At 41.3% G+C, this 11,153-nt stretch overlaps 1 protein-coding gene across 1 annotated transcript in view; it reads left to right on the top strand.

The window, feature by feature from the left end:
- The first annotated feature begins 1,457 nt into the window (after positions 1-1,457).
- The window catches only part of vps50 (VPS50 EARP/GARPII complex subunit), a 222,461-nt gene continuing 212,765 nt past the window's right edge, over positions 1,458-11,153 (top strand). The window contains exons 1-2 of the mRNA XM_036971386.2: positions 1,458-1,671; positions 3,239-3,307. Coding sequence (XP_036827281.1) covers positions 1,639-1,671; positions 3,239-3,307 — 102 coding nt within the window. The 5' untranslated portion in view covers positions 1,458-1,638. The remainder of the gene's footprint in view (positions 1,672-3,238; positions 3,308-11,153) is intronic.

The raw sequence follows: 11,153 nt of genomic DNA, 5'->3' as shown, positions 1-11,153 counted from the left end.
GCTGGAGAGTTGGTCCTAGATAAAACTGATACTACTTTCCTTATTGTGGAAACACTGGGAGGATTTACATTTTGAGCCTGACCGTGGGCAAAATATTGACCAAATGCATTCAGCATTTAGAGTGTATTTTATGATGTCGGCTCCTGGAAGGGAGACCATCTGTCTCTCTCTATGTTTTACGGGAGGATCCACTCTATTCAGCTGCATGAGAAACAACACTGGTGCCTGGAGGCAGCACCTCTCCACGCCTTCATTTGACAGGGAAATAGCCAGTGGTGTCATTAAGCAGGAGCAGGAACTAGACTAGGTTACTCCCTGTGTTGTTTTAAACCAGGCTGCAGCTTGAGATGACACCATCTTTAGTATATGAAACAAAACCATTTGGGATGAAGTTAATTAAATAGCGATGTATGATGTGCTATAATACCCCCCTCAAGTAACCCCATGATTGTTTAAACATTAGGGTTCCTCGATATGCACATAGCAATTCAATTACTATTCTATTTAATTCATTGTAGGAAGATGGGCTACATGATCAACAATTTTCTGCATTATGTGATAGGCCACACACACACACACACACACACACACACACACACACACACACACACACACACACACACACACACACACACACACCTATTTTTTGCCTTTTGACAAGTGCCTCTTTCCATAGGACGGGACCATATCACTTACAGTAGTAGAGTATCCCACTACTGCCATCTATTGTTCTCAGATGAAGTTGCAGGAGACACCTTGAACTAAAACCTATATACCTGCTTTACAATTTTGAAAAATAAAACCACAGGAAAGGGGAAGGGAGATACCTAGTCAGTTGTCCAACTGAACGTATTCAACTGAAATGTGTCTTCCGCATTTAACCCAATCCATCTGAATCAGAGAGGTGCGGGGGGCTGCCATAATCGACATCCACATCTTCGATGCCCGGGGAACAGGAATGGAGACATGATTGTATAAGTGGCTTTCATAAATTTAAATGGCCTGATTCCAATAAAGGGTTTATTACATTTATATTTTTTATGAATCTGTGGGTAGCATTAACTTTAACTCTGCTGGGACTACATTCAATAAACAACGCAATATAAATGTTTTGGGGACAAACATTTCATCTGTAAAGGACAAGTGGAACATTTTTAAAAAAAATGGACAAAACAACATATTTTACTGTTTTTGACAACATGAGGTAAAAACAGGAACATGCAGTTTTAAATTGCCACACGTCACGCTTTGTAGTTTTCACTAGTTACCACAGCAACAAAGTTAAAATGGGGTATATTATAAAAATGTATTAAAACAAAAATGTTCTTTTTGGTCTTAATTTAATGTTAGGGTTAGGCATAAGGTTAGCAGTGTGGTTAATGTTAGGGTTAAGGTTAGGTTTTAAATCCCATTTTAAGAAGATACATGCTAGAATTAGGCGGGATGTATGACTTTGTGGCTGTGGTAACTAGTGACGATCGCTTTGCAGTACCCATTGAACTACACTTCCCAAATATAACAAATAATCACATGATAGATAAATAACATGGCCTCTCTCTCAGAGAGCCGGAGCTGAATCGTTGACAGTAACTTTCTAAAATTAACCAATTATCTTTTGGACAAAACAATTATTTCACGATGCAAAAGATAAAGTCACTTATGGCCCGGCAGGTAAGTCCCCGAAGTTTCACCTGTCGATCGCATCGCACTGGTGGTAGGCAGCATGCTAGCCAGGTAACGTTAGTTAGCTACTAGTAGCTGACAGTTGACATCTGATCCGATAACAATGTGCATTATAACGATGATCTTGGTCAATTTAAAAAACAGAACAAGATCTCAGTTTAGATGGATATTATATATTGCTTTCTCATCGAAAGAGGAAACGCGATAGCTGGCTCGCTACCAATCTGCATTCGTGCTCAGACGTTTCATTAGCCAGCAGCAATGAGAGGGCAAAACAACGGATAGGGAAGTGGGCAGATATGGAAGTTCTCACCTTGTAATGTTAGCGTGCTAGTACCCAGCATAACGTTACAAGGCCTATCGTTTACAGACATTCTTGAGATCTGTATCTTGTTACTCAATAGCTAGCTACAATGTATTCAGAAAGTATTCAGACACCTTGACTTTTTCCACATGTTGTTACGTTACAGCCTTATTCTAAAATGCAATGTACACGCAATAACCCACAATAACAAAACGAAAACAGGTTTTTAGAAATGTATTGAGACCCTTTGCTATGAGACTCGAAATTGAGTTCAGGTACATCATGTTTCCATTGATCAACCTTGAAATGTTTCTACAAATAAAGGACTCTCAGACCATGAGAAACAAGATTTTCTGGTCTGATGAAACCAAGATTGAACTCTTTGGAAGCATGGTGGCGGCAGCATTATGCTGTGGGGATGTTTTTCAGCAGCAGGGACTGGGAGATTAGTCAGGATCGTGGGAAAGATGAACAGGGCAAAGTACAGAGAGAACCTTGATGCAAACCTGCTCCAGAGCGCTCAGGACCTCAGACTGGGGCGAAGGTTCACCTTCCAACAGGACAATGACCCTAAGAACACAGACAAGACAGCACAGGAGTGGCTTCGGGACATGTATCTGAATGTCCTTGAGTGGCCCGGACTTGAACCCGATCAAACATCTCTGGAGAAACCTGAAAATAGCTGTGCAGCGATGCTCCCCATCCAACCTGACAGGACTTGAGAGGATCTGCTGAGAAGAATGAGAGAAACCTCCCAAATACAGGTGTGCCAAGCTTGTAGCTTCATACCTAGACTCAATGCTGTAATCGCTGGCAAAGGTGCTTCAACAAAGTACTGAGTAAAGGGTCTGATACTTCTGTAAATGTGATATTTCAGTAAGTTGTTTTGCAAATGTATTAAAAATATAAACTGTTTTTGTTTTGGCATTATGGGGTATTGTGTGTAGGTTGATGAGGAAAAAAACAATTTAATCAATTTTAGGATAAGATTCTAACGTAACAAAATGTGGAGAAAGTCAAGGGGTCTGAATACTTTCCGAATGCACTGTATGTGCAGCGTCATATGCTGTAGCAATGTGTCAGTCTGGTATACACATCATAAACACCTACACCACACAGAGACTGTCTGTAGCAGCTCACCACTGACTTCAGCCAAGGGTCATTTTGTCCATTGATTACTGCACGTAGTATACAGTTAGCTAAAACCTGCCTGTTGTAAAATACCAACTTCATCCTTATTGTTGATGACAGGGCCTGAAAAGCCCACAGGAGAGCATTGCAGACCTCAGCCCAGTGGAGGACTTCAGGATCCCAAGCAAGGTAAGCTCTCTTCAGAGATGTAGTATAATACCATTTCTATGAAGTTTGATTTAGTGGTTGTCTCTGATGCTATTTAATTTCACTGCATTCAGACAGTTGTTCGCATTATTGTTAACCAATGAGCACTAAACCAGAGTTCTCCCACCCTGTTCTTGGAGCGCTACCATCATGTAGGTTTTCACTCCAACCTGAATCTAGCATGCCTGATTCCTAATAAGTAGTTGGTTGATGAGCTGAATCAGGTTAGTTGTTAGTTAGTACAATTGTGTAAAATATACAGCGTTCCTTCCGGTTACCCACAAGTGAAACAGTTTCAGATTATTCAGATACTGCCTAAACCAACTAGCTCCCCCCTGTGTGTTAACGAGGCCTATTTCCAATAGACTGTTTAATTTCCTGTACATTTCTACATGAAATCATAATTAGTTCCCCCAACTGTAATTATTAGCATTTTCATTCGTCTGTGTAGCCTAGCCCTGTATCTTGTTGATACCCCAGGACTGAATGACATACAGTATGAGTGTTGCTCTGTGTCATAGCACATCCTTTGAATGAACAGCTTAGGTTTTGAGACCACTGAAAAGAGGTAGGCTATTACATTTCTGTCTTCGATTTAGCCAGAGTCTCCTCCTGACTGAAGGCAATTTGGTAAGAAACACTTTAGGAGTCACATTCTTTATGTAATCACTGTATTTCAGCCTGACGTTACATTCACATTGCCTTATCTAGTCTCTCTAGTCATTCAGGGGCTGTTAAAATCATTATTCTGCATCACACTACAAAGAAGCCAATTGTTGGAAAGATCGAAGTTGGTCATTCACCAAACGACACTCCTCACGTCAAGGATAACAATCCGGATAATGCCTAGCTGTACTGCAGAGACACTATTGCAGCAGTTTGGATGGGAGAGTGAGCCATTGCTTAGAAAAAGCAACCAGTCACAGTTAGCCATGAGAGGCTACATTTGTCATTAGCCACTAGTTCTGAGTGCAAATTCAATTTGTAAAGAGTGTTTTTCAGCGATGAAGAAAATGCCCTGTTTATAATGTTAGTCACTCTTTGGGAGACCTACAAGCCACTCTCCTTGACGTCTCTGTGCATTTTTGACCTTCTATGAGCTCCAGCTGAATAGAACTTGGAATGGGACCAACCCCATTATCCACCATGCAGGGTGATTCAAGAAGACGTTTCATTTCCTCTGTTCCAAGCCTGTTATTGACGGCCACAGCTTTTTTTTTCTCCTACCTGTGTGGGCAGCAGACTCAAAGTCTGAAAGTTGACTGCTGACCTCTCCCATTTTGGCTGTCAAGGTTTAGGCCGAGCCGACGTGGAAGATGTCACACTGACGTGGAAGATGTCACACTGAACAAAGGCAATGACAGGGTGTGTCCAAAATGGCACCCTATTCCTTTTATAGTGCCACATTTTTAACCATATTTACAGAGTCATTTTTTATTATGTATTTATTTTTCCCGTTTGTCATTTTTTATTTAGCTTTTCGTGTCAAATATTCATTCCATTTTAAATAAATTAAAGTAACATTTTGTTTGTCACATGCTTTGTAGACAACAGGTGTAGACTAACAGTGAAATGCTTACTTATGGGTCCTTTTCAACAATGCAGAGTTAGATGGTCAAATAAATAAATAATTGAAATGGTGACACGAGGAAAGAATACACAGTGAATAACAAATAAAAATGAGTATAAATACCATGACTATATATAGGGAGTAGAAAATAACATGGTTATATATAGTAAGTACCAGTACCGAGTCTATTTGCAGGGGTATGAGGTAATTGAGGCACAGTAGATATACTGTACATATAGGTAGGGATAAAGTGACTAGGCAACAGGATATATAATAGACAGTAGCAGCAGCAGCGTGTGTGTGTGTGTGTGTGTGTGTGTGTGTGTGTGTGTGTAATGCTGTAGATGTAGTGGAGATGTTTTTTTCTCCACCTCCCATCATCCTAAACACACTTGCTCGTGATACGATTGCATAGAAAGAAAACTACACCTTATCACCTGCTTGAAGAAAGTGTTTTATCATCTTATTCTTGAGTTTTGTTGAAGGGTAGAGGATGACCGCACTGAAAGAGATTATAGCTGGGACAATACCAGTGTTGCGTTACTTGTTAGTGTCATGGCAAGAACCTAACGCAAAGCGGACTAATTTTGGAAACAAACATATTTTTAAAAGCAATTACAATACAGACAATGAGCATTGAGCACAATGTGACTAATACAATTTGATTTGATGTTTGTAAGTGTTTGTAATGGGCTGATTGGTTGGCTATTTGAGTCAGTAAAGGGGGCTTAGGTAGCGGAATGACCCTCCAAGCCTGGGGCTACACTTGAAAATATGGCAAATAGGAGTGTCAATATTGTACGCTGTTATCCTCAGTAATTTTCCATCCAAGTTGTCAGACCCCGGTGGCTTGTCATTGTTGATAGACAACAATCAATTTTCACCTCCTCCACACTCACTTTACTCCATTCAAAATTACAATGCTTGTCTTTCATAATTTGGTCAGATAAACTTGGATGTGTAGTGTCAGCGTTTTGTTGCTGTCATGCCTAAGTTTGCCATTTTCTATTTATTTTTTAAGTAGTTTCAGTTGGTTTTGTGATGAATGAGCCATCTGATTCTTTTAAGGATGGAGATGAGTTTGCCTTTTTCTCCTAAAATGTCATTTTTAGGTGCTCCAAAGCTTTTTACTGTCCTCCTTTGTCATTTATCGTTGTTTCATAGTGTAGTTTCTTCTTTTTTTTCAGTGTAGTCACATGATTTCTCAATACGTTCTCCAATGGGTTGTGCAGCTAGACTTATGCCTGAGTACTTTTTATTTTCTATGGTTCTCATTCTATCTAGCTTGACCTTTAATGAGTTTGGACAGATGTGATACAAGGAGCAGCGAGGGAAAAGCGGTTCATATTTTTACTTTCTACCTCCTACCACACACCATCAAACCAAGTGGGGTTGGGGGGTCAAACTAGAGTCATACAGGCCTATATAAGGCTGTGGTTCAAACCATACTATTCACATAGAGCAAACTGGTTTGGGTGTGGTTCAAACCATACTATTCATATACGGTACCTGTCAAAAGTTTGGACACCTACTAAATTCAAGGGTTTTTCTTTATTTGTACTATTTTCTTCATTGTAGAATAATAGTGAAGGCATCAACAAACACTATGCAATAACACATGGAATCATGTAGTAACCAAAAAAGTTTTAAACAAATCAAAAAATATTTTAGATTCTTCAAAGTAGCCACCCTTTGCCTTGATGACAGCTTTGCACACTCTTGGCATTCGCTCAACCAGCTTCACCTGGAATGCTTTTCTGACAGTCTTGAAGGATTTCCCACGTATACTGTGTACTTGTTGGCTGCTTTTCCTTCACTCTGCGGTCCGACTCATCCCAAACCATCTCAATTGGGTTGAGGTTGGGTGATTGTGGAGGCCAGGTCATCTGATACAGCACTCCATCACTCTCCTTGGTCAAATAGCCCTTACACAGCCTGGAATTCCTGTTGAAAAACAAATGATAGTCCCGCTAAGCACAAACCAGATGGGATGGCGTATCGCTGCAGAATGATGTGGTTGTGTGCTGGTAACTGTAATGAACTTATCCTCTGCAGCAGAGGTAACTCTGTGTCTTCCTTTCCTGTCTCGGTCCTCATTGAGAGCCAGTTTCATCATAGCGGTTTTTGCAACTGCACTTTTTAAGAAGCTTCTTTACTTTTTCCACATTGATTGACCTTCATGTCTTAAACTAATGATGGACTGTTGTTTCTCTTTGCTTATTTGAGCTGTTCTTGCCATAATATGGACATAGTCCTATTTGGTAAAAGACCATCTTCTGTATACCTCCCTTGTCATAACACAACTGATTGGCTCAAACGCATTAAGGAAAGACATTTCACATTAACTTTTAACAATGCACAACTGTTAATTGAAAGGCATTCCAGGTGACTTGCTCATGAAGCTGGTTGAGAGAATGCCAAAGCTGTCAAGGCAACGGGTGGCTACTTTGAAGAATTTCAAATATAAAACATTAACTTTTTTAAATATATAATTTTGATGTCATTTTTGATGTTATTACCAATTTATTTGGTTACTACATAATTCCATTTGGGTTATTTCATAGTTTTGTCTTCACTATTGTTTAACAATGTAGAAAATAGTGAAATTTAGGAAAAACCCTTGAATGACTGGTACTGTAGCTCAAAGTTGTTTGGCTGTGGTTCAAACCATTCATCCTCCAGATATCTTTTCTAGTTCTGCTGTGTTTGATTGACGCATGCTGCCATCCGATGTACACCCAGATAAGTCCGAGAATGGTCGATGGGCGGGTCTAAATTCATTTATCCAGAAGACTGCCATCATAGGATTCATGTAACCTTGCAAGGCTGTACAAGGCTGTGTCTCCTCTTTTGACAACTCATTTGGAATACAGACATATACTCATTCCTTAAAAGGAGGCAAGCTCTTTCTCCCTGACAGATACGTGTTGTTGTAGGTGCCTCTCTTTGTAGCCCTGAGATACTTTTCTCTCTTTCCTCTTTTGGGGCCCTTTATTTGTACAAACCACATTTCATTTAGTTCTCTGACTAAACAGCAGATCACATATGCTAGAATTCCTTTGATATATATATTTTTTACAGTCAATCTTTTCTTCCCTAGTACATTTTAAGAGGCTTTTGTGGGCACTTAATAATTCAGACATTTAATCAAGTCTCCACAGTCCCTTGAAGTGACAGATGTTGCAATCATTACAATTCACTTCTTTCAAGCCCACTGTGTGTCCTAATAATCTCTCTTAAGTGTACACTCGTTCACTACTCAGTGTAAATGCATCAAATTGGTGTTGGCATATTACCATACACCATTAATTTCCTTTCAAATTCATGAAGGGAAGTGAACAATTGCACACTTCAGGAGTAAGGAGAGATAATTAGGATGTACCCTCTAGTGGTGCGTGGGTCAGCTGTTTGTTCACCCCACCAGCCCGCAATTTCTAATACCCACCCGCAACCGCCGGACTAGACACTGCGTGTACAAAACATTAGGAACACCTTCGTTAAATTGGCCTCAATTCGTGGGGGCATGGACTCTACAAGGTGTTAAGTGTTCCACAGGAATCCCGGCCCATGTTGACTCTAAGTTGGCTGGATGTCCATTGGGTGGTAGACCATTCTTGATACACACAGGAAACTGTTGAGCATGAGAAACCCAGCAGCGTTGTATTTCTTGACACAAACAGGTCCACCTGGCACCTACTACCACACCACGTTCAAAGGCATTTATAGAATTTTCATTTCCCATTCACCCTGTGAATGGCACACATACACAATCCATGTCTTAAGGCTTAAAACTCCTTCTTTAACTCGTCGCTTCCCCTTCATCTACACTGATTGAAGTGGATTTCACAGGTGACATCAATAAGGGATAATAGCTTTCACCTGGATTCACCTGGTCAGTCTGTCATAATGTTTTGTACATTCAGTGTTCAGACAAACCCGTTACTGACCGGTGTATAAAATCAAACACCGGAGCAGAAGGCAGACGTTTTACGTGCCCCCAACCAATTGTTTTCTTTGTTCGTTTATCTGCATTTAACTTTTTTTACTCTTTTTGCACATAATGTTGCCGCTACCGTTTCTTATGACAAAAAATAACTTATAGACATCAGGACTGCGATTACTCACCACGGACTAGCAGAATCCTTTTTCTTCTTTCACGACTCTAACGAGCCCGAGGTGGAGGATATACAGCTCCCTCGGGAACAGGCCCCAAACCCAGTTATCTACGTGAAGAGGAGGCGAAGAAAGAGAGGCCGGAGGGCAGGCTGCCTTCTGAGGAGTTGGAGGCAATCAAATAAATCCCCACTCCCCTCAATTCTGCTAGCAAACATGCAATCTTTGGACAATAAAATGGACGAGTTACTGCGAAGATTAAACTACCAACAGGACATTAAAAATGGTAACATCTTATGCTTCACGGAGTCATGGCTGAACAATGACAATATCAACATACAGCTGGCTTGGTTATACATTGTACCGGCAGGATAGAACAGCAGCGTCTGGTAAGACAAGGGGCGGTGGTCTATGTATTTTTGTAAACAACAGCTGGTGCACGATATCTAAGGAAGTCTTGAGCTATTGCTCACCTGAGGTAGAGTTTCTCATGATAAGCTGCAGACCACAATACCTACCAAGAGAGTTTTCATCTATATTCCTTGATGCTGTTTTACATACCACCACAGTCAGAGGCTGGCACTAAGATAGCATTGAATGAGCTGTATTCCGCCATAAGCAAACAAGAAAATGCTCACCCAGAGGCGGTGCTCCTAGTACCTGAGGACTTTAATGCAGGGAAACTTAAAACAGTTTTACCAAATTTCTATCAGCATGTTAAATGTGCAACCAGAGGGAAAAGAACTCTGGACCACCTATACCTCACACAGAGATGCATACAAAGCTCTCCCTCGCCCTCCATTTGGCAAATCTGACCATAATTCCATCCTCCTGATTCCTGCTTGCAAGAAAAAATTAAAGCAGGAAGCACCAGTGACTAGATCAATAAAAAAGTGGTCAGATGAAGCAGATGCTAAACTACAGGACTGTTTTGCTAACACAGACTGGAACATGTTCTGGGATTCCTCCGATGGCATTGAGGAGTACACCACATCAGGGCGGCAGCGTAGCCTAGTGGTTAGAGCGTTGGACTAGTAACCGGAAGGTTGCGAGTTCAAACCCCCGAGCTGACAAGGTACAAATCTGTCGTTCTGCCCCTGAACAGGCAGTTAACCCACTGTTCCCAGGCCGTCATTGAAAATAAGAATTTGTTCTTAACTGACTTGCCTGGTTAAATAAAGGTAAAATAAAAAAATAAAAAAAAAAGTCATTGGCTTCATCAATAAGTGCATCGATGATGTCATAATCACAGTGACAGTATGAGCATACCCAACCAGAAGCCATGGGAATTACAGGCAGCATCCGCACTGAGCTGAAGGCTAGAGCTGCTGCTTTCAAGGAGCAGGACTCTAACCCTGAAGCTTATAAGAAATCCCGCTATGCCCTCTGACAAACCATCAAACAGGCAAAGTGTCAATACAGGACTAAGAGTCGTTCTACTCCGGCTTTGACACTCGTCGGATGTGGCAGTGCCTGCAAACCATTATACTACAAAGGGAAGCACAGCCGAGAGCTGCCAGACAAGCTAAATAACTTCTATGCTCACTTCGAGGCAAATAACACAGAAACGTGTGATCACGCTCTCCGCTGCCAATGTGACTAAGACCTCAAGACAGGTCAAGGCTGCAGGGCCAGACGGATTACAAGGACGTGTACTCCGAACATGCGCTTACCAACTAGTAAGTGTCTTCACTTACATTTTCAACCTTTCCCTGACTGAGTCTGTAATACCAACATGTTTAAGCAGAACACTAAGGTAACTTGCCTAAATGACTACCGACCTGTAGCACTCACGTCTGCAGCCATGAAGTGGTTTGAAAGGCGGGTCATGGCTCACATCAACAGCATCATCCCAGAAACCTAGACCCACTCCAATTTGCATACCGCCCCAACAGATCCACAGATGATGCAGTCTATTGCACTCCACACTGCCCTTTCCCACCTGGACAAAAGGAACACCTATTGCTATTCATTGAATAGCACAACATGCTATTCATTGACTTCAGCTCAGAGTTCAACACCATAGTGCCCTCCAAAGCTCAACACTATGCTTAGGACCCTGGGACTAAACACATCCCTCTGCAACTGGATCCTGGACTTCCTGACGGGCCACCCCCCAGTTGGTAAGGGTAGGTAACAACACAT

This window comes from Oncorhynchus mykiss, chromosome 30, assembly GCF_057628025.1.
Source record: "Oncorhynchus mykiss isolate SJ-2025 chromosome 30, ASM5762802v1, whole genome shotgun sequence".
Classification (NCBI taxonomy): domain Eukaryota; kingdom Metazoa; phylum Chordata; class Actinopteri; order Salmoniformes; family Salmonidae; genus Oncorhynchus; species Oncorhynchus mykiss.
The sequence above is the reverse complement of the archived record's forward strand: the minus strand, read 5'-3'. Positions and strand labels throughout refer to the sequence as shown.